The sequence below is a fragment of the Melopsittacus undulatus genome, chromosome 2 (genome assembly GCF_012275295.1).
Source record: "Melopsittacus undulatus isolate bMelUnd1 chromosome 2, bMelUnd1.mat.Z, whole genome shotgun sequence".
Classification (NCBI taxonomy): domain Eukaryota; kingdom Metazoa; phylum Chordata; class Aves; order Psittaciformes; family Psittaculidae; genus Melopsittacus; species Melopsittacus undulatus.
In genome coordinates this window covers 64,536,670-64,561,229 of record NC_047528.1, presented here as the reverse complement: position 1 = coordinate 64,561,229, position 24,560 = coordinate 64,536,670, and the positions used below count along the sequence as shown (strand labels likewise).

Genomic DNA, 24,560 nt, shown 5'->3' with positions numbered 1-24,560 from the left:
CTTCCGGTCCCCTCCCCAAGCAGGACGTGCTGTGGTATGGAATACCTCCCCGACTAGCCCAGACCAGGCGCCCTATCTCTCCCTCCTCACTGGCAGAGCATGAGCTACTGCTGAACCCATGACATTATCCACCCCTTATTCCATACCATTCACGTCATGCTTAGATCCCACATTTTTCAATACATCATCACATAGATATACACACACATATATATACATCTGCGCACACCCAGACAAACAAAAAGAAATCATTTCTTAATATATGGACCAATCCCTACAATGCAATTGAGTCCATTTGGTCCATGACATTAAGTTTGTAATAGTCCTTTATAGCAGGGAAGTCTGTGTGCAGTGCTGGATAGTTGCCTGCCGATATTGATCATCCCTTTACTGCAGAAGTCATCTGGTTCTATCAAAGTTCATTCTCTGTTGGGACGATGGTTAGAGGGAAGTCAGGGCCAGTTGCTGGTGACCTGAAGACATCTAGTTGATGGACTATATATATAAAAAAAAAATTACACAGCAAGCAACAACGTATAATTAAGTTCATTGGCTGTTTTCCCCTAAAATCAAATCCCCTTGAGGTATACATCGGACTTCCCCATCTTCCTGCATTACCCACCAAGTATATCCGGGTCCTTGAGCAAAAGCAATCCCACGAGTGGGTTTGCCTTGGCCTGAAACAGGAGTAACCCAGACTGTCTTCCCTAGCAAATTTCTCATGTGCACTACAGGCACCTTGTCCCCCTCTACAATATGTAAAAGTTCTGACTGGGCTGGGCCAGCCCTGTTAGCAGATCCTCTGGTGTTGACCAACCAGGTGGCCTTTGGTAAATGGGTATCCCAATGCTTGAAAGTTCCCCCACCCATTGCTCTCAGTGTAGTTTTTAACAGCCCATTGTACCGTTCAATTTTCCCAGAGGCTGGTGCATGGTAGGGGATGTGATATATCCACTCAATGCCATGTTCTTTGGCCCAAGTGCCTATAAGGTTGTTCCGAAAATGAGTCCCATTGTCTGACTCAATTCTCTCTGGGGTGCCATGTCGCCACAAAATCTGGTTCTCAAGGCCCAAGATAGTGTTCCGGGCAGTGGCGTGGGGCACAGCATATGTTTCCAGCCATCCTGTGGTTGTTTCCACCATGGTAAGCACATAGCGCTTGCCTCGGCGAGTTGGTGGGAGTGTGATATAGTCAATTTGCCAGGCCTCCCCATATTTATACTTCAGCCATCGTCCTCCATACCAAAGAGGTTTCAACCGTTTAGCTTGTTTAATTGCAGCACATGTCTCACACTCATGAATAACCTGGGCGATAATGTCCATTGTTAAGTCCACCCCTCGATCACGAGCCCATTTATACGTTGCGTCTCTGCCCTGATGGCCTGAAGCGTCGTGGGCCCACCGGGCCAAAAATAATTCGCCTTTATGTTGCCAATCTAAGTCCATCTGAGCTACTTCAATCTTAGCAGCTTTATCCACTTGCTGGTTATTGTGGTGTTCCTCAGTGGCCCGACTCTTAGGTATGTGGGCATCTACATGGCGTACCCTCACCACCAGCTTCTGCACCCGGGCAGCGATATCTTGCCATAATGCAGCAGCCCAAATGGGTTTACCTCTGCGTTGCCAGTTGCTCTGCTTCCATTGCTGCAACCATCCCCACAGGGCATTTGCCACCATCCATGAGTCAGTATAAAGATAGAGTACTGGCCACCTTTCTCGCTCAGCAATGTCCAGGGCCAGCTGGATGGCTTTCACCTCAGCAAACTGACTCGATTCACCCTCTCCTTCAGCAGTTTCAGCAACTTGTCGCTGAGGACTCCATACAGCTGCCTTCCATCTCCGATGCTTTCCCACAATACGGCAGGACCCATCAGTGAACAAGGCATACTGCTTTTCACTTTCTGACAATTTATTATATGGTGGTGCCTCTTTGGCACGCATCACCTCCTTCTCTGGTGACATTCCAAAATCTTTGCCCTCTGGCCAGTCCATGATGACTTCCAGAATGCCTGGACGACTGGGATTTCCTATCCGAGCTCGTTGTGTAATTAGTGCAGCCCATTTACTCCAAGTAGCATCAGTTGCATGATGTGTAGAGGAGACCCTGCCTTTGAACATCCAGCCCAACACTGGCAAGCGGGGTGCCAAAAGGAGCTGTGCATCAGTGCCAATCACCTCCGAAGCAGCTCGAACCCCTTCATAAGCTGCCAATATCTCTTTCTCCGTTGGGGTATAATTGGCCTCCGAGCCTTTGTATCCCCGACTCCAAAAACCAAGAGGTCGACCTCGAGTCTCCCCTGAAGTTTTCTGCCAAAGACTCCAGGTAGGACCATTCTCCCCAGCTGCGGTGTACAGTACATTTTTCACATCTGGACCGGTCCGGACTGGTCCAAGGGCCACGGCCTGAACTATCTCACGTTTAATTTGCTCGAAGGCTTGTTGTTGCTCAGGACCCCATTTGAAATCATTCTTTTTCCTGGTCACATGATAGAGAGGGCTTACGATTGAACTGTAATTTGGAATGTGCATTCTCCAGAACCCCACAGCACCCAAGAAAGCTTGTGTTTCTTTCTTATCAGTTGGTGGAGACATTGCTGTTATCTTATTGATCACTTCTGTAGGGATATGTCTACGTCCATCTTGCCATTTTATTCCCAAAAATTGAATTTCCCGTGCAGGTCCCTTGACTTTATTCCGTTTTATGGCAAAACCGGCTTTCAGCAGGATTTGGATTATTTCCCTCCCTTTCTTAAAAACTTCTTCTGCTGTATTACCCCACACAATAATGTCATCGATGTATTGCAAGTGTTCTGGAGCTTGCCCCTGTTCCAGTGCAGTCTGGATCAGTCCGTGGCAGATGGTGGGGCTGTGTTTCCACCCCTGGGGCAGTCGGTTCCAAGTGAACTGGACACCCCTCCAAGTAAAAGCAAACTGTGGCCTGCACTCTGCCGACAAAGGAATTGAGAAAAATGCATTGGCAATATCAATCGTGGCATACCACTTGGCTGCCTTTGACTCTAATTCATACTGCAGCTCTAACATATCCGGCACGGCAGCACTCAATGGTGGTGTGACTTCATTCAGGCCACGATAGTCTACTGTTAGTCTCCACTCTCCATTAGACTTTCGCACTGGCCATATGGGGCTATTAAAAGGTGAGCGGGTCCTGCTGATCACTCCCTGCCTTTCCAGTCTACGGATCAGATTATGGATGGGAATCAGGGAGTCTCGATTGGTGCGATATTGCCGCCGGTGCACTGTTGCGGTCGCAATTGGCACTTGTTGTTCTTCGACTTTCAGCAACCCCACAACAGAAGGATCCTCTGAGAGACCAGGTAAGGTGGACAACTGCTCAACTTCCTCAGTCTCCAAAGCAGCAATACCAAAAGCCCACCGGTACCCTTTTGGGTCTTTGAAGTACCCCCTCCTGAGGTAGTCTATGCCAAGGATGCATGGAGCCTCTGGACCAGTCACAATGGGGTGCTTTTGCCATTTCTTCCCAGTCAGGCTAATTTCAGCCTCTAGTACAGTCAACTCTTGGGACCCTCCTGTCACTCCAGAAATATAGATGGTTTCCACCCCTTGACAATTTGATGGCATCAGGGTACACTGTGCACCGGTATCAACTAGAGCCTTATATTTCTGTGGGACTGATGTGCCAGGCCATTTGATCCACACAGTCCAGTAAATACGATTGTCCCCTACCTCCACCTGGCTGGAGGCAGGGCCCCTCTAATAGTCATCGTCGTCAGAATCTTGGACACCTAAGTCGTATTGAAATGGATCATTCTTCTTTATCACAGGAGCTGGAGTAAAATCAGCTCTTCCGCTCCATCTGGGAACCTGTTCACCAGAGACTGAAGCTGCAGCTCTCATGGGGCGATCAATCTTGGCCCTTGCTCCTCTTTTCAATTCACCCACACGTTCCTCCAAGACTGAAGTAGGTTTTCCATCCCACTTTGTCATGTCTTCTCCGTGATCCCGCAAGTAAAACCATAGGGTGGCCCGTGGTGTGTATCTTATATATCTTCTCTCTCGAGCAATAGGACGCCTTTTGTTAATAGCTGAAACACGTATTGGCACACGTGAAGAGCTAGATAAATCAGACAGATTATCCCTCAACTGTCTGAGATCCTGTCTGAGATCCTGAGACATTTTTTCCACAGCTGAGATGATGGAAGGGGTAAGATTGTCTTCAAATTCTCGGAGTTTATGAACCATTTCATCCACTGTTGGTGGTACTATGTCATTCCAAGTTACCGTTGCCAATGAATGGGCATATGACGACGGTGCGTTTCGTGTAAGCTTTCGCCACATGGGTCGTGTGCATTCGACTTCATCTGGGTCTATGGGTATATCCCCATTATTCGGCTTGATGTGATAAATCATCTCTACGATAGCTGATTCCCTCAGGGACTGGATGCCTTTGTCTATAGTATTCCACTTGGCCGAACGACTCATAACATCATCCTTGTATGGAAACCTTTCTTTCACAGCTGCCAAAAGCCGCCTCCAAAGACTGAGGGACTTTTTCTCTCTTGCAATTGCTTTGTCAATTCCCCCTTCTTTAGCAAGTGACCCCAGCTGCTTGGCTTCTGTACCTGCTAGTTCGTGACCATCGGCCCCACTATCCCAACATCGGAGCAACCAGGTGATGATGTGCTCCCCTGGCTGACGGGTGAAATCTTTTCGCATATTCCGCAGCTCAGTTGAGGTCCGAGATCGAGAAGTCACCTCTTCTTCTTCGTCGTGTGATGATGACCCCTGATCAGATACTAGACCAGGTAGTGGATGCGTAGTTTCTTCATCCTGCCTCGTCCTTCTTGCCTCTCTTTTGGTTTTTCTCTTGTGTACAGGAGCAACCGATATTGGTACGAATTGGTCCTGTAGTTCAGCTGCACTGTCTATCGCAGTCGAGGTTTGAGTAGCTGCTGTACTTGTTGCTGGGGTAGCAGTTTGGGTAGCAACTGTACTTACTACTGGGGATGGTGTAGCTGCTGTACTTGGAATTGGAACAGCTGCGCTGACTTCTGTGTTGCTATCAGATCCAGGGGCATTTTTCTCCTTTTGAAGATGTTGGACAATGTCGATCAAGGCCCTATAAGCATAGGCCAAGCCCCAGCACGTTGCTGTAATTTGTCCATCTCTGGTATGGCCAGGACGACAACACACCTCATTTAGCTGTTTTACTAATTCTTCCGGATTCTTCACTTGTTCAGGAGTAAAATTCCAAAGTACTGGAGGGGCCCACTGACCTAGATGCTTGCCCATACTATCCCATACACCCTGCCACTCATGACTATCCAGCCTCTGGGAAGATTTCCTGGTCCTCCTATTTCGTCGTTTAACCCCAACACAGGACCAGACCTGACTCCGCTTAACTCTTGAAATCAGATGAAATAACTGTGGGCAAAACACACTCTGTATGCGTGCTAATATGGCGATCCCCATCGCAATCAGCATACAAGTCTCAACAGTATTGAAAGGCCATTCAAAAACTTCAAAACCCTCAAATGATGTTGCAGACCATCTGGAGAGAACACTGGGAGGATAGCAGAATGTCTCCTTCACAGGTTGACCACCCGAGAAGGAGAAAAAAGATGTGAAATTCCCAAGCATTTCTATTATATACCTCCCAAAATATAAAGTTGGTGACCATACCGGGAGCATAAACCAAATCAGTTTCATGATTAATGTTTCTATTGTATTACAAGTCATTACCATAAAGTACAATGAGACCAGAACCTTAGCCCAAATCCCATGATTGATAAACACTAACACAGCTAGTATATATGAAAAGTAATTGGTAAAATCCTGAAACCGTGAGAGCAAGAGAAAAAACTGTGAGAGCCAATAAAACAGCATTGTGACAAATGACTATAAATCCGCTCAGATCTGTTCTTATCTCAAACCCTCTGCCCCACGTTGGGCGCCAAAAAAGTGTCGTGGTTTAAATCAAGTCTCCCTACTCCCGGAGAGTTAGGAAGAAGAATCTAAAGAATGTAGCCCCCACGGATTGAGATAAAAACGGTTTAAACTAAATCTGCACAGTTCCCCCTCTGTTCCCCTTCCCCCCCCCTCTCCTTCCCACTCCCGGAGGGATGGGAAGGAGAGCCGAAGGGATACAACTCCCACGGATCGAGGTAAAATCAGTCCAGCAATCAAGGTATAACAGAAGTAAACTACCGGTACCAATAACAAATCAAAGTTAGAGGAGACAAACAGAGAGAGAGAATACGATACCACCCGCCGCCACGAGGCCAGCAGCCGGAACCCCTCCGCCGGAAGCCCCAGCCCGAGCTTCCCCTTCCCTTCCCGAGCTCAGCCCGGCGTGTTAACTCCTTCCCTCCCGGCTAGCTTCCGGTCCCCTCCCCAAGCAGGACGTGCTGTGGTATGGAATACCTCCCCGACTAGCCCAGACCAGGCGCCCTATCTCTCCCTCCTCACTGGCAGAGCATGAGCTACTGCTGAACCCATGACAGTGTGAGAAAGGGAAAAAGGCAAATGAGAAAGTTCCTTGTCCCTTGTTTTCCTCATTAACAGCTTTCACTCTAATGTTTTTACTGTATAATTGTTGTTGTTAAATGTATTAATACAAAAAGCACATGAAAAAGAGAACAAAAAGACAATTGTGCATGAATATGCTAATTGTAAGAAGGTGATGCAAAAAAAAATAATTAAGGAACAATAACGTAAAATCCACAGCAATTATTCTGGCGTGTGACTTCGCAAGACAAAATCAAATTCAAAACTAACATCTGGAAATGGATTTTGTTTCTTATTGAAGTATCAAATGATTTTAAAATTATCTGTCATAAAATTGCTTACATTTATTAATTGATGAAAATTGGGTTCCTTTCCCAAAGTGCCTTCAAGGAGTTCACACAGTAATGAAAAGTCTACTGTCAGCAAGCCAGGCAGATAAAACAAAGCTTTTGGCTAAAATTGCTTTTAATTCCTTTCCGATAAGGGCCCTTTTAAAGACTTCAGAGAAGCACTAACAGGTCATATAGGGAGAATTAGTTTGCCTTTTTAAAAATTCCTCCTATACGGTCAGGTTAAGGCAGGAATTAGCTGCATCTCATCTAAACAAGGCGTTGCTACATAGCGTCATTCCACTCCTAAAATCAGGGTCCCAGGGATTCTTCAGAAACAGAGTCATGCTATGACAAGCAGCACCAGCTGCTCCTTTGGGGCACTTGTTTCCAAACATCAGAGGTTTCCACTCATCCATTCCCATTTAATACCTTATACATGGACTAGAAAGAGAGAGACCCAGCTCTGATTTCTCCCCTTTAACATCAAAAAAAAGTAACACAAACTTCCCTTCAGGAGCTTTGACACCATTTTTCTGCTCTGGGAGAGGATGGGGTTGCAGATGACAGTGCTGCTGTTTGAAGGCAAAAGTGACATGAATCACAGCACCAGAGGCCAAGTGCTCACATTATCTCCTTGGGCAGGTGGCACAAGCAGCAAACACTTGCAAACACCTCTGCCACCAAAGTGGGCTCTGAGAGCTTCTGCTAGCCACAACTGCATGTGCCACCTTAGCAGCCCTTTCTTCCCCCTAACCAGGAGGGCCATGAATCTCCCTTCCACCTTGCCACTACTCTTTGTGCAGTGACCTCCCAGATAGTGCTGGAAAGCTGCTCTCCACCTGGTAAATAGAAATAAACCCTCTGAAGTTTTTGCCCTTTCTCACCTAAACACCATTGGATATCTCAGCTTTGCTAGAGGGAATGTGAAGGTACTTTCAAGTATTTAACTTGACATTGTACAGGACAAATCAGAACAGTCACATCTAGGTTTCTGTAAGTAGCCAGAGATTTCATTTAACCATACAGCGTTACTAGCACTAGAGTGCTCCATAATTCCCTTCTTCTTACCATTTTTGTTTTCCTGGTAAAAAAGCCAGAAATGGTGTAAGCCGGGTCATGTCTATGGAGCAGGAAGGCGCTAGCACAGGGCCACTGGAACAGCCACAGGAATGGAGCACCATTTTTAAGTCACAGCAAAATTATTCATTTTCTTTTGCCTGGACCCTCACAGCACTACATGTTTTCAGAGAGGTCTTAGGTGCCTCAAATACAGAAAAGCTCACAGATCTTTTGGAGTGTTTTGTATTTTTCCAAAGACTGCTTTTGGAATATGAGCTCATGCAAAGCAACTATTCCAAAACCTATTAAAATAATAATTAACTTTAGTGGACTTTGAATCATACCCAAGAACACCAAATAAAACTAAGAATTTATTGCTGTGTTAGTCCCCTCCACACGTCTTGAATGACTGCCTGTTGTGGTAGGTACTGCTGCTACTGAAGGCTGCACTTTCTTCTTCACCCTGATTAGCGATCTACATTTTATGCTATTATTTAGAGCAGCCTTTCTCCCACTGAGCTAAGCTATTCATTTTACATCACATATAAAAATGGCTTAATGAGCATTCCTTTGTAGCTTGACTAGTACTCAGCTGTAGAGATCTAGAAATTGTTTGTTGTGGTCAGCTGTTATGTGATGCTACAGTAAGTCATCAGCAGAATAAAGCGTTGCAGCACTGCTATTTCAGTGAGGAAAAAGGAAAATGTAAGTAAAACATGTCCGGAATATGCAGCTATGCCATAAGGGCTCCAAACTACAGTCTAATAGAAATAATGCACTGAAGTCTTATGAAGAGTGTCTGAGAGAACTGGGGTTATTTAGTCCAGAGAAGAGAAGGCTCGAGGGGTGGGACCATATAGCTCTCTAAAACTACCTGAAAGGAGGTTTTAGTGAGGTGGGGGATAGTTTCTTCTCCCAAGTAACATGCAATACGACAAGTGGTAATGGCCTCAGGCTGTGCCAGGGGAGGTTTAGACTGGATATTAGGAAAAATTCCTTCACTGAACACTGAGCACTGGAACAGGCTGCCCAGGGAAGTGCTGAAGTCACCATTCTCGGAAGTGTTCAAAAAACATTTAGATGAGACCCTCAGTGACATGGTTTAGTGGTGGTCTTGGCAGTCCTGGGGTAACGGTTGGACTTGGTGATCTTAAAGGTCTTTTCCAGCCTTGTTGATTCTATGATTCTATGATTTGCTCTCTAGTTAAGATGCTCTTGATATTTTAAAGTAGCATACTGTCGTGGTTTAAACCAAGTCCCCCAACTCCCTGAGAGTTAGGAAGGAAAATCCAAAGAATGTAGCCCCCATGGATTGAGATAAGAACGGTTTAATTGCTAAGGCATAACACAAAACCCCTACTGCCATTACCACTACAAATAATAATGATACAGCAAACAACAAGTGAAAAGAATACAACACCCCACCAGCCACCGACCCATAACTCACCCCACCCTGCCCGGCCGAGCACCGCGTGCTCCTTCCTCCATTTTCCTCCCGAGCTCCACCCCTCCAGCTCTCTCTCTCCCAGTATGCATCCTGGGCATCATGTGCTATGGTATGGAATACCTCATTGGCTAGCCTGGGTCAGGTGTCCTGTCTCTTCTGCCTCCCGGCCTCTCCTCCTCCCCGGCAGAACACGTGCCTTGAACAAAAGGCACTTGAACAAAAACAAAGGCCTTGAACAAAAACACCCTCAAAACATGCTCACTATCAAGCAACTGTTCCCAGCCCAGAAGTCAAAACACAGCACTGCACCAGCTACAAGAAGGAGAAAAATGACTGCCACGGCTGAACCCATGACACATACTCTCAAAAACCAGTCCTTCTGATATTCCCTAGCGGAACAGAGTCAGTTGTAAGCAGAACATTCTAACTGAAGTAATTTAATATATATGTGCATAAAACTGAAAATACACAGATTTATCTCTGCCTAGATGTTAGTATGTTACAAACACATCTTCTATTCCTTGGCTGTTCCTTACAATCAAGAAACAATAACTTCTTATAAAACAATGTTTACTGAGGCCTGTTTGTATTATAATGACTGATTTTCTCCCACTTTTTTCTTTCTAGTTCTCGGCACAGTTCAGCATGTTCCAGACCATCAAGGACCAGCTAGAGCAGCGTACCCGGATCCTACAGGCCAACATCCGGTGGCAGCAGGAGGAGCTCCAGAAGATACAGGAGCAGCTCTGCCTGGTCCAGGACTCCAGCATACAGGTATGTTACTGCTGGAAGAGGTATAGAAAACCATCCTCTCTCATGTGGCTATTGGTAGGGTTGGCAACTTAAAATTAGCTCCAGAGTCCAGGAACTTTGGACATGTGGAAACCAGCTCATTTGAATGAGGATGTTACCCTCTGAAAGCCTCTTGAGTAACCTATGCCTAGAATGATTTAAGAGCCCTCTGAAAGAAGTGAATGGAGAAATACCTCAAGCTTAGGATGAGAAGTCGGGTCTTTTACAGTAGCATTTTAACACTTTGTTTACTGAGTCTTCAGACTGAGCAGCTGTAGTAGAAAAACATTCAAGTTCAGACTTACCAGTTATTATGCCTTTCCAGTTCATCAGCTTCCACCCAGTCACTGCTTGCTTCATGTTGGTATCACTTGTGCTTGGTATCTTGTCTGTCCAGCTTTTCCTTAGCCAACAGCCCTCCTTTAGGCAGTGCTCATCTCTTTCATTCACCACTCCCTGTTTTCCTGATCCTACCCCAGCCCAGATACAGAGCACATCAGGTTCATTTCCTTGTCACATTAAAAAAAACAAACCTCTGCTGATGATCATTTGTTCACACCTGGAAGGTGTCAGAATTTGTTCTTCACTGGACCAGCTTAAGCCTTGAGGGTGAGGCTGACTACTCTGCCTCTAATACCTCCTACACAGAGCTAGAATTCACCAAGTACAGTATCTGCTTTTAATTCACCAAGTACAGTATCTGCTTTGTACAACCTCTTCTGTCTAGCAAACCTCAGAAATAATAGGAAGTTCAGTATATCGCCGGTTTCATTTAATGACAAATGGGCAAATTATCCAGTTTTATGCAAGTTTTCTGGATGTGGGATGATTACTTCTATGTTTCTCATAATTTAACTATAGATGCCAGGTTAAATCACCCTTGCTTGAAATGCTGCATTGGGGACCCACTGTGAATACTGTACTAACAAGATTTTTTTAGAAGACAAGCTCTGTCGCACAAATGAATGTCTCAAAGAACATTTTAAGCACCAGATGAAAACCTGGGACCTGATGAAATCAGTGGGATTTTGCTCCTGACTTCCACAGAAATAGACTTTCACCCATCATCAGCATCTGTGAAGCGCAGTTTCACATATTGAAACAAATTGGGATTGTATGTTTAGGCAATTAGGGATCACTGAAGCCAAATTAGAAACTTTGCCACTTAAGTTGCTGCATGTGCACTGCTGTTACACAAAATAGCAATGGTGGGTCCCAAAACTAGGACTCCCTGTTCCTGGTGCTATATAAGCATATGAGTAGACTAGGTTTAACTTCAGTGCATTTCTTCTATTGGTTCTGCACTGATTTTGATTAATGGGAAGGGAAAGTCTCTCTGCAATTAACTGGCCTTCAGTTCAGAATCATGTCATATGTCTGAAAGCTATTATTGTTATTATGAATATCAAGAGACATGATATTCTCACTTCTTTTCTTTTTAATTGGGTGAAAACCATTACTTGCTCCTGGTGAGGCCTTCAACAGTCACATACACTCATTTTTTTTTTTGTTAATGTATAATTCAGGCAAAAATAGAAGATCAGAGCACATTCTTATATGCAGGAAACTGATTTTATTTTTAGAAAGTTGTCTCCCATATGCGCTGAAGTGCATTTAATAACCCAAAGACCATGGGACAGATTCTCGGATATGCTCACAGGGAGCTCAAGCAGAGAGAAGAGGAGGCCCAGTGGGTAAATAGTGGGTAGTTCTGTACTGCCCTTCCCATACCAATTTGTAGCTCTGAGATACACCACTTGGGTGATCCTCTGCCTCTTGAAGACTGCATCAGGTTGGACAAAGTCTTTTCAGACCAGTACAAGTTCTCTAGTGTCAGTACTGACCATTTCCCAGCAGAACTGAGAGGCAGGGGGAACGGAGGGCAGCTCAGAAACAAAAGGGGCTGCACATCTGCCTGCAGGGGCAATGTTGGACGGGGAGGGTGATCCTCCATAGTCTGGGTGCCTTTCAGTGTCTTTAGAGCAATCAAAGCAACGAGATGTGAGCGGTCACACTGGCTCACAGTCAGGGCCTCTTCCTTCCCCCAGTTTCTCGAGGTTAAATAAACAAACAAGCACAAAGAAATTACTGTGCTGTTTGTAAGGATAGAGAGAGACCAGGAATTAGCTTTGTCTTTATTTGACTAAGGGCAACTCAAAAGAAAGATTCACACTTTTGCAAGAAGCACTTTTGTGACTCACAAGCAACGAGGAGTAAACTTAAATCAGAAATCCAACCATGTGCTTTGCAGCACGTATTTTGATCATTCAGGGAGCTGGATGTCTGCAGACATTGATCTGTGTCTATTATCAGAGCTACAAAGCATTGTAGCAAACAGGTGAGATTACTATCAAGCACATTTCTGGTCTCTTTAATATTCTGCGAGGAAGAGCTGTAAGCATGGGGGAGTGCCACAGGCTGTCTGAAAAGGGGGAAGTGTTCTCCAGTGTTCCCTCATTAGCTGATTTATTAACATATCTTCCCCACTGGTTCATTCACTTCCACACAGAAGTTGTACAGGTTGCTCTGTGGAGAATTAAACCCCATTTCCATTTCCTTCAGGGATCTTCAAAACTGCAGTACCGCAGTCCACCAAGAAACAGTTTCCCAATCGGACAGATGTTGAGCACAGTAGTCTGCATCAGAAAGTATTTCCAAGAGCCTTGTGTGATGAAAGATGAAACTAGCAGGAGGTTTGTGGGCCCTGAACAAAAGTGTTCAAAACCCCATTAAATCCCTATTACTGCTTTTCCTACCAAACAAAAGCGTGAAGGACAAGAGCAGCAAGAGTAACCTCAGAAGTCTGAAGGATGCTGTGTCTGCTCCAGATTTGAACAGTCTAGCTAATGAATTGTGGATGGGGTGGAAGGCAGAAGGGCTGAGCCTGATCAGCCTGCAAGAACTACAAATGAGACCATCCATAGCCACCTATCATTTGCAAACCAGGCTCCCTTCAAAATCCACGAATCTCAGCTCCCCAGTGCAGTGCTTATCTTCACATATTTCACATAAAGAGTCTTGATGCCTGTAATGACGAGCCCAAAGGCTATAATGCCCTGATTATCCAAAGGACAGGTAGAGTCAGAGAGATGTTTTCCTCATGATGTCTTGCCAATGTGATACACCCATTAGCTGTGTAGGGACCATCTATCTTGGAATGAGGGGGCAGAAGTGTCAGAAAGCCCCTCCCCTCCCTTGCTGCTTTTCTGCTTATGTTAACAAGCTGGCCAATTAAAAAGTATTTGTAAGATGCTTCACTGACCTTGCAGTCCACAAAATCAGCCATGAGCCATGTCATTAGCAGCAACGCAGTTAGGGGGCTCCTAATTTATCTACTCGGATTTGCTTAAGAGTGGGCAAGATTTCATTCTCTATTAGACAGTTTCTCTTTATACTTAAAGCTGACATATTTCAGTGTTTCAGGGGAATTCAGGCAGTACTATCACAAAAAGGGCACATTATGAAAAAAAACATGGTTAAATTTTGTACAAATGAAGCATGTTCTTGCTTTTAGGCTTAGGTAGGCAGGTAGAAATTCCATGCTTCCAACCTCTTTCAGGTTAATTCTTGTTTTGATGAGGCACCTTGAGTTTTCCAGTTCTGCAGAGACACGGGTTAAATGGCACCATTGCTTCCTGCCCTCAGCTTGTTTTTTCCAGGGCATTTATATTCAGATGGTAATGATGCTGCTTTGACTGTTACAATGGAAAAGAGGGTCCCTAGGTATGAAACACTCAGAGCCCTCTCAGGATATGAACACAGGAACAAACAAGATTGGTTTGCTGGGATAAGCTTGATTGTAAATTTAAGAGTGTGTTCACTGCCAACTATTAACTGTGCACGCTCTTACCCAGTGGCACACTCTGGTAATTGCAAAGTAGGTTACTCTGCTTTCTTTCAAGGATAAGTTCCTTGGCCTTCATCTGCAAGTGAAGCATGCACACAGGCAGGTCCCTGCAAAGTAAGTTGTTCACTGCAAGTTCGCACACTGCCTGACATTCACAGTGATAGATGTTAATTTTGCACTGGATGAACTCAGTTATTTCTCCAGCGCTGTGCACCACATATAGGAAGGACACTTGAGATAATCTTCCTAAAGGTCTTAACTTGCAGTGATCTGGCTAGTACCAGTAGGCTTCAGTACAAGTAGGCTTGTACTCCCCATCACATTTTTGAAACACACTATTTGCTTTACCTGTTCTGAACTTTATATCAAATGTTTTATATCGGGTTTCATATCAATGTCAATCAGTTTCATTGCTAGAGTTAATCAAGTGAGTTCATTTACTAAACATGTCCAAAGCTGAGCTTCTATATACAGAAAATAAACAGGAAAATGAATTTTCATGATTTGTCTTTGATTTATTCATAATAAGACCTATTTACTTGGCAGAAGTTGTGAGACCATCTGTCTTTCTGATATGTAATGGCTCCAAACTCACTGAGCAGTGTTTTCAAAAGAAAACTCAGAGCTCAGAGCTAGTTTCAGACCTGCTGCGAACAGCCACAACTCTGTTACTTGACCCATTTATTTCGATCAGACATCTTTGAGCTGCAGTTAGCCTACAGCACCTGAAACAAGCCGTTGCTTTGGGTCCATTAACATTTCCCTTAATTGCCCCCCTCTCCCAGCTGATTAATGTAAGCTTTGACTGTATCTTTTTTCTAAGATCTTGTCATGAAGAAATTAATTTTTTAAATTATCATATTTAAATAAAACCTGTGTTTTAAAAGCTAGATAAGTAAGTACAGACATGATGGATCAACCCACACTTATGCAAAGAAAAGCAATGCATTGTCCTTTGGAGAAAGGAATGGGTTTTTTTTTCCAAGAAAAATTAGAGGGGACATGATAGTTTAGGGAATTGTTAATATAGCAATAAGCTGCAGAAAGGTGTACTAATTATTGAGTGTACCTCAGCTGTACCGCTAGGCATGAGACTGATCAATGAATAATGAAGGGAATAATTCTGATTTTCATTTCATTTAAACCCTAAGTAGCTCTGCTTAAATTAATGGAGTTCCACACACATAGCAGTGGTGTGGAATCAGAATCAGATCCAAAACTGCCTTCAACTACGTGGGATGCGTATTTCCGTATAGTGCTTGGTGGCAAGAGGCTCAGTTCAAAATACTGCAAAGACAGATTGTAGCATTAATAATTCATAGTTTTTAAAGATGTCTTTTTCCGTTGTACAGCTATAACAAAAGAAATAGCCCCTTGAAAAGCAAAAATTTCCCAAACCCTGCAACTTTTAAAGAAGAAAGCTCCTCATGCAATGCAAGAATGGAGAGTATATAATTTACAGGAACATTTACAGAGGAGCTGCTAGCCCTTTTGCACAAGTCAAATGCATGGCACAGTTAGGAAGAACATCAAGTGACAGTTACCTGACAGGAAATCAGATAAATGACAGTGACTGTCTGTTTACACATCTTCTCAATGATAAGGACACGGCCATTCAACACGAAGAGCTCTGGCCTGCCTGTGGCCTCATTAAAAACGTCCAACAAGCCAACTGTATGTCAGGTGTTGAGTTTCCAGAGACACATTCAAAGGCAGCCCTGTCTGAAAGACAGGATGGTTTTTTGAAAGGAAAATTAAAGGACTGACAAACCATGGAGTTACTCTTTTCTCTGGTCAGGATGCCCCAGAACATGGTGAATGTATAGTGAACCACTCTTACGAGGGCTGCACCTGCCTCCCAGAGAGAGGACTTGTACCTTCAGGACACACTGTGACAGCAGTGAATGCACCTGCAGAACAAGAAACCAAGAAACTAGACACAGCAGAACTGTTAATGCAGGAAAGATCAGTGATTTCCAGTTACAGTAGATGCATAGTGAATATAGAAATGTGGTAACTTCATTTCAGAATATACCTTTGGATATAATTCTGTCACCTTTGTTATCAAAGACAGCTGTGCTATGTAAATAAATCCTCCCCCCCTTCTTTTCCAGATGTTCTTACAGCAACCGACAGTGTCTCTGAGTTTTAGCAATACTCAGCAGCTGGAGCCACAACAGCTACAGCAGAGGAGAGGGACCATTGCTCAGCAGCAGCTTGTCCCCAGTCCTCAACTTCAAGGGCAAATTGCATCTTCACAAACAGTGAACCAGCAAGCACTGAGAGAAGCAAGTGTGATATCGAGCCAGGTAATAATTTATTTGAACAGACAAGCATTTATATGCAAAGAAGACACGGACCTGTTATTACGCAAGCAAGTAAAAGTATGTCAAGGCCTCTGCATGTGCCTTTGCCTTTCCTTCCCTATTCTCTTACATAAGGGCAGCCTATATGAAGGGTCTCCCTACAGCATTTACTTCACCTTAAAACCCTGTTTTAAAACATTGGCCAAGCGGGTTACTTGAGTAGCTGCTTCAGCTTGAAAACTGAGTAGGGGGACATGCAAAAGGTGCAGATAACTTACTATTCTTCCATTGATCTTGAAATAAACCTGACTGACCACACTGGAAACCAGCAATAGTGGTGTCAGCAGTGTGATCTCTCACAATAAGCTTTACCCTTCCTTGCTTCTTAAATCCAGTCAGATGCCACCAACACAGCAAAACCTGTCTGATGTGGTAGCACACAGATGAAATACATTGAGATTCATGTGAGACCTACAGGTTGTGAGTATCACAGATTCCTGGATTGGGGAATGGATTTCAGCCTCAGTCAGTAGAAACTGAGATCTGTGAAGGCCAGTAGTTTTGACATGGGATGTTTTTATTTCTTATTGCCGGTTTCTCAGCATTTCCAGTGTTTGCTCTTCCACCCACCTGTTGTACCTGCCTTCACAGAAAACTGAGCTCCTATTGCTTCCACCCACTCCTTGCTCCCTGAGTGGGTGGAAAACATTATCTTCAGACCCCTCAGCTGTAGCTCTTAACCTCTATTATAACAACTTATTAAAATAAAGACTGCATCCGTATTATAAATAGGAGAAAAAACACCATTTTTTTTTCTCTAATGAGATTTATTCCCATCACCCGGCTTTTATTGCAGTGCTAATCACCCCTAACTTTGCCTATGCCATCATGGGAGTGTCATTTGTCTCCTCAACTGCTTCACGGCACGACCAGGGCAGCTTTGCTTTTGGAGCGCTCAGGTCCCAGGGGTAGAACAATCCGTGAGGAAGCGTCGCTTCTCGCACGCTGACAGCAGCCGGGCGGACTCTCCGCCAGGCATTACCGGCGGTGACCGTTGCTTTCAGCGCTCACTGCTCACGGCATCGCTCGAGTTCTGCTCTCTGTCTCCCCGCTCTCTTCCAGGGCCCGAAGGCGCCGAGGAGCGCGGATCTGGCCCCTGGCGGCGGCCGCCCCCCCCGCGCCGCTCCTCCGCCCTTCGCAGCAGCGCCCTCCGCCGACGGCACTGCGGCGCCCCCTGCCGGTCCGCCCGCCCCCGGCTGCAGCCACGACCAGCAGCTCAGGTACGGCCCGGCCCGACCCAACCCGGCCCCGGCCGCTGCGCATGGAGAACCCTGCAGCACCCGGGCTGGTTTCGGCGTGGCATCGCTTCCTCCAGCCTCCCAGCCCCAGGGTGGTGGGATGTCTCCGCTTTCCCTTCGCTGTCTCAGGCTACCCTGGGTACGTGGGGAAGGATCCAACTAGACATGGGAACCAAAAAATCACGTAATGATACTCAGAACTCAAAACACAAGCCATTCCCACCAACAGGAGCAAAAGAAATCCTGCTTTTCTAAAATCCTAGCACCCAGTCTCACAGCGAGGCACCCACATCACCAGGGAGGGCATGTGCCGCCCCAGCCCCCAGGTTACATCACTCAGGTTGCCCACCCAGCACACCTAAGAATTTAGGTTAGGCTTCCTCATACCTAGCCCTGTGCTGTACCTATGAAAGCACCCTATTTCTCTCTTCAAAATGTGGGATTCATGTGGTCCTTCTGTTTCAGCGATGTTGCTTTTTCTTTTTTTTCCATATACCAGACTGTTGCTCAGCCAGCCTATTCAGCCCATGATGCCTGGGTCCTGTAATGCAAGACACCCTTCAGACCTCAGCATGACGGGATCCCAGGCTAAGTATGTGACTTGTCAAAGATAGAATATCAAAGTTGCTTTTGAGCAGAAATAAGCCTTCTTTAGTTAAATGACTGTTACTGTGCTGAACCTGCCTCCCGGGGTCAGGGTCAGCCTTACCCTGCCTGGTCACATCAGGAAGGATGACAGAGAGGCACACAGCATGCCAGCAGTGTTTCAACAGGCCAGGGCTGGGGGAATTTTTCATTGAATCATCATCATAGAATAGTTTGGGCTGGAAGGGACCTTAAACTCATCTAGTTCCAACCCGCCTTGGCCTGGTTGAAATACCCATGCTGAGAACACCCATGCTCCATGTGCAGTGAGGCGTTGGTGTAAGGCCACTGGAGCAATGCTTAACCTACACAGCAGAAAGAATCAACAGGCTCCTGCACCTGAGCTCACCTGGAAAAGCTGCTGAACAAACCACCTCAGTTTGTTTGCTGCCTCAAGACTCAGATGAAGAAAGCAGAAAACATTTATTGGAATACGCATATTTTTTTATTTAGCTGTTTTTTTGTCACTGTACTTAATCATAACCTGCTAAAATAATAGGCAACTGTTCACATGTCGTTACTTTAAAAGTAATTATGTTACTTTGGAAAAGTATGTATTCAGTACTTTTAAACATCACTATTGCTATTTAAGAGTACCTTGAGATACATTTGTCAACCTTAAATACACAACATTTTAGATCTGCTCTTAAGCATCTCAGTAAAAGAGGCCTGATCTGCAAAAGCACATCTCTCAGTTCACATAGACTTCCTGACTCACAGGACTCTTTTTTAGGAGCTCACATCCTAGTACAAGAACCCAAACTGCAGCATTTCTGACTAACCCCTAATGTTGAACAGCTGTTGAGTGAACACACGCCACACTGTGATCTCATCACCCATTAGACGACAAACAGAAGGAGGTTGGGTTGGCAAAAGCTCCACTGTGGTTCTGCCCACAGCCTTCTACAAAACAACACATATTTTACATTCTGCTATGCAAAAGCATGCTGGCAAGAGGAACCAAGTATTTTGTTTCTGTCCCATCCCTAACCCCAGAGGACTTCTAGAGGCTTCTTCAGTTCCTACACTGTGACCCTGCCCATGGGCAGTCGTAGAGGAGCACAGGCAGCAGAATGGCGGGTGTATTTACTTTTCTCTCACTGTAGTTCAGAGCTCAGCATATTAACACAGAATCAAAGACCACTTGGCTTAATGAACCTGCAATGTGAATACTGTGGCTGAAGACTTGCATAAACCAGAATCTTCAATGAATCTAAACTGTGGTCTGTATTTGGAGGTGAGACGTATTGTGTCCTCCAAGTCCAGGTCATGCACAGATTAAGGGGAAAACAGTGCTGCCAACAGTGCCATCATTCATATTAGTAGGTCCCATGAACTGGAATCCTTTATTAGGAATTACTTAAGAAGACAAGGGACTTCCATCCCTACCTTATGAGAAACCTCTGCTTTCAACAGTTTGTTCTTGATTGTTTCGCTTCTTTCTTCCACAGGTATTCCCAAACCCAACAAATCTTTCAAAGTTTGGAAGTGCAGACTTCCAGCAGCAGCTCTCCAATCGTACTGATGGGACAAGCAGTGTTAAACCAAGGGTTTGCCACTACACCTCCTTCCCAGCCATCCTCTCTGCCACCTATGCAACTCCAGCACCAACAGCATCAGCAACAACGCTACCTGCAGGTAGGGTAGGACAAAGAGGGCCCCAAACAGGGCCTCAGGTTTCAGTGGGAGCCTGAAATTAGAGACACTGAAACATGTGAGACACTGATACAGTGCCATGTACCCTTCCAGTACAGCAAGGGAGCAGTGAGAACCGTCAGAATATTTAAAAGCAAAATTACTGATTCTGTGCATTGGAAACATAATCAGATTATCCTGGATATATTTAAAGTGCATTTCTAGATGGAGAAAATTGCTGCCTTAGGATTTATTCTGTACTCTTTATTTGGTAGAAAAAAAAATCTTAGTTTATAAGTCAAAAGATGATTTTTAATTACCAGCGTTGACATAAAATGAGATCTGGATCAGGTATCTGGATCCCTGCAGTAAATTAATGTATTTAAACATATCAACTCCACAAGGCAAAGAAGATAAGCTGGAGCACATTGCCTGGAAGAACCAGGTGATTTGAAGGTGTAAAAATACTTATTTTTGACCTAATTCAACATATTCTAAAGGGGAAGGGGGAAATGAGTTGTCTCTATTAATTCAAAAGAGTTGAACTGAGTCTATAAAACCTGATCACATATCCAGTGGTATCACTGAAAGAGTATCATCAACCTCAAATGATTAAACTCTTGTTATTTAAATGAAATCCTTATCATAGCTGAGAATTAATGAAAAACCATGAGAGATGCCGTTCCCAATAAAAGCATCTGCAAAATTCACATTGACTTCACATCTGCAAGTTCACACCCTACTATAAACTCACAAAAAGAAAGGGCTAGAAGGGACGGCATGAGGTACACTAGGATCCTCTGTTTCATTTCTCCTTCACTTCCATCATCCGTGTCATTTCTGACACTTTCACTCACCCTGTTCCTAAACAGGCTTTTCAGGATAACCTGCAAATCCTAGGCAGTGCACTCCTATTAGAAAACTTTTCTCAATATCTGATTGTAATGCTCTTTGTTGCTATTTATGTCCATTCCTTCTAGCATTAGGTAAGCTAGCCACACACGAAACAGCCCCAGAAATAAAAGTCAGCAAACTAGTAGTATTTTGAAGCACCCTGTACATTGAGGATGAAGACCCTTAACGTGTGAAGGAATCAACACCACAGTGCACTTTATTTTATCTGTAGGTGCAAACACCAAGTTCTTTGCACAATGAGCAACCTGATTCTTTGCTCCTGCCACCGTACTCGCCACAGCAAGGAAATATGGGGTATCATCAGACACAGCAGCAGCAACAGCAGCAGCAACAACTAACATCAAGAAGAAGCAATAGCTTACCAGAATCATCAAATTTACCACAGCCACTGCGATAGAGTCCCACCAGCACAATCAATGCACGATTAGCTTTAACCAATGGGCACATGGGGCAGAAGAGAATGACTTTGTACTTCTTTTGCACAAGCATTTCTTTCAAAGCTCTATGACAGAAGTATGTCACAGAGTGCAGACTGCCACGGACAATGCATTTGCGGCATGCTGGATTCAATTTGTGCTGTCTTGTGAGCACAGTATGTACTGAGAGAACAGAATTAAAAGGAACACTATCCTGTGCAGCCTCCATCATTCTTGGGTGCATGGGAGGAGGTGTTCAGTCTTGGCGTGTCGCTCTGAAAGCTATCTGGCAATTCCAAAAGACTGTCGACAGACTCATGAGGTACTTGGCCTTCACTGTTTCAGTTCTTCTTTTGAGTATGAAAAGCACTGCATCAAAGGTCTATTGAGGAGAGAACAAGAGATTATTTTTATTATGATTATTGTTATTATTTTGCACAAATGCACAGAGGACAAAACCTAGGCACTTTCTGTAAAGAGAAGTTTGTTTCCTTATTCTTGTGGCCAAATTAGCACATCCAATCGAGGAGAAAGACCAGTTATTGGTGAAGATGGTCTACAGCTCATAACCCTTGTTTTAGAAACTGAAAAGTATTATGCAGCTTACCCTAACTGTTCTTCATTACTGAAAAACAAACAAAAAACCCCACAACCCACACTGGACTGTTTTCTGTCTGAACTGTGATTGCAAAGGAAAACTCAGATTGTGAGCACAATCATGCAACTCTCCGATAGGACAGCATGGATCCTTCTTCAACCTAAACTTACCCACTGCAAGTCTCTGAGAAATATGCACTGTGTTTTGGCCCACTGACTCGGGATGCTGCGGACTATTACATATCTCTTTCATTATAACATTTAGGATTGAATTTTCCTTTGGGGGAAAAAAAGAAAAAGAAATGCACTTTTCGCTTTTTTTGTATGTTTTCTGTTGATATGTTTCTAAGAAAGATTTTATGTAATTATAAAATAAAAAGTAGTGTATTGTACAGCTGTTGTAATAATGACCTATTTCTATATAAAATAAAATTATATGGAATTATGTGGAAATTATTTTGTATATGAAATATCAACTCATTTCACAAGTATAAAGATTGTGCTTGTGCTTTTTTGTGAGTGGATATTTTGTAATAAACTAATGAATTAGAAATGTTTTTTGTGGAGGGAACTACTGTTTCATGCTATATACAACTCAAACTATTATTTTTTTTCCATTAATGATGAACAGTTGTCTTTATTTGTAGAATAAAATAAAATAGCCAAAAGGCTTTATTGCAGGACTTGCACACATTTTCCTCTGGCTGTTCAACTATGTGAATAACATCAGATTTTTAACATTATCCATAACCTTGCACGGTGTTTGGTACCCAGTTAACAAAACCAAGTATTATCCTATGGGATCTTTGTCACGGCACAGACAATGAGAATGGTAGTTCAAGAAGTTATATTAGCTGCTAGTCAAGACGGCTAGTTCTAAGCTCCTTTAGAACTTTAAAAGACCTTGGGCAGCTCTGCACTTCCAACTAGTTTTAGCTTAGGACAAAACAGATGGTTTAAAGAATGGTTTGACCCAGCCCATGCCAGGGCTTTGACCCATGTCCAGCTTCAGAGTTTTAAGAAATCACTATCCTGAATTTTGTGACACACCTCTGCTAGAATTGCTATCATGCCAACACTGTAGACAGTCTAGTTTCCACTTTGGCATCCCTGTGCAGATTCTTCTTCACATTAAATTCAACTATATTGCAGGATGGAGTAGCCAAGGTACAGGTCTGATTTCCCTCTGCTGAAACTGTGGCAGGAGCAGCAATCTCCAACACAGAACCACATAGATAACTCAGCATAGCACTGTTTTCATTCAACACGGCAAGATGGAAAGGGGATGGCCCCCAGGACAGCTTGCAGCCATCCAAGTCAGTGTTACCTTCAAAAGGGTGCAGACCATGCTGCTCTTCCCACTATATCACACGTGGGTGTTCAGCTGTGGTTTTCGTGCCATAGGGGAACAATGGAGGTAATTGGACTGAGAGCAGGAAATGGTAAAGTAAAGCAAACTTTCTGAGAAATTATAAAGGTTCATGTGCCCTTAGTTCAGAAAGAACTATAAATCTCCTGAAGAAAACCCACTGGCAAAATGACTCCACTCCTTCCACAGCAAGACTGGCTGGTGTCACTGATCAGTACACCTGTATTTTAGTCCACATTAGCTTACTTCACTGAGAGAAGATCAGGGAATCAAGTATCTGTTTTCTAAACGGTGTTTAGATATCAGATCTGGTCTCTAAGAAAGACGGCTAAGTTTAGATACTAGTCTGGGTTAGCCTACTTATTGTTTGCATTCAGTGAAGCAAGAGTGACCCCACCAGATGAAGTGTAAAGAAGCTAAACCTGAAGGTGCTTCCACTTCATGTCTGAGGGAACCTCTTTCTTTCCTTTAACTATAGACAAACCTAAGCAAAGGCCAGCTGGCTAAGTTAATCTAACTTTATACATTCCACCCAGTCCTGTACAGGCATATTCTGGGAAATGGGAGAATAAATCTGTAGGCCAATCAGTGCACGCAGGGAAAAGGTAATGAAGGAACATGAGCACCTCAGAAGAAAGCACAGTGGAAGCAGCATTTGATAGATCTCAACTACTATGATGAAAGTCACAGGAAGAGAAAACCCCTTGAGGGATTTATTTTACTCTCAGAGATAGTTATAATACACCTATATCTCTTCTGACTGCAAACAGGTATGTCCAAACCGAGCTCAGCCCTGGAGCAAACACTTATCTTTCTAAAACCAGCAGTACTGTAAGCTACTAACAAGGAGCAGCTGTAAATAGGGTGGGTTTTTCTAATAAGCTGTTTTTTTTACACTGTTTGGACGGGTACAGAGCACTTGCAATAACAGATTTATGTCAGTACCTGGTTTTTCATGCTCTGCCTCATTTCATTCCTGTACATACATTCTGGGTTTGGATAATTACACTTGCTTCCTGTTGAACACATAACGCAATGTCAATCCTCTTCATAGAGGTGGGCTATTGTGATTCATTATACCCGAGACCAAGCTTGATCGGGGAAACACTATTTCAACTTGGGGCATGCGTTCTCTCTGGGCTGTGGAGACAGGGCCACTGCAACACCCAGCTTCTGCCTCGAAAACAGGAGCTGCGCATCTGAACAGGAAAAGCTGCTTGCTAGAAGCACACCACTCCATCTGAAGCCGAGCTCCCCACACAACACCCCACCTAAAATGAAGGTGCCTATGGCACAGAGGCAGGTGGCCACCTGAGGGACACCCTGTATCCTCAGGGATATCGGATCTGGCTGCACCAGAAGCAGCCCTCGGCTCGGGAGAGCCACAACCAACACCCCAAACATCCACCGGGACAA

At 44.2% G+C, this 24,560-nt stretch overlaps 1 protein-coding gene across 3 annotated transcripts in view; it reads left to right on the top strand.

Moving 5' to 3' along the window:
* The window catches only part of NPAS2 (neuronal PAS domain protein 2), a 113,582-nt gene extending 91,118 nt beyond the window's left edge, over positions 1–22,464 (top strand). For 2 of the 3 annotated variants that reach the window (XM_034060017.1, XM_034060019.1), the window contains exons 16-21: positions 9,952–10,098; positions 16,078–16,272; positions 17,392–17,549; positions 18,067–18,159; positions 19,664–19,850; positions 20,974–22,464. In XM_034060017.1, coding sequence (XP_033915908.1) covers positions 9,952–10,098; positions 16,078–16,272; positions 17,392–17,549; positions 18,067–18,159; positions 19,664–19,850; positions 20,974–21,159 — 966 coding nt within the window. In that variant the 3' untranslated portion in view covers positions 21,160–22,464. Of the gene's footprint in view, positions 1–9,951; positions 10,099–16,077; positions 16,273–17,391; positions 17,550–18,066; positions 18,160–19,663; positions 19,851–20,827 lie in introns of all 3 variants that reach the window. The other variant, XM_034060018.1, reaches the window with a different exon arrangement.
* Positions 22,465–24,560: the final 2,096 nt, after the last annotated feature.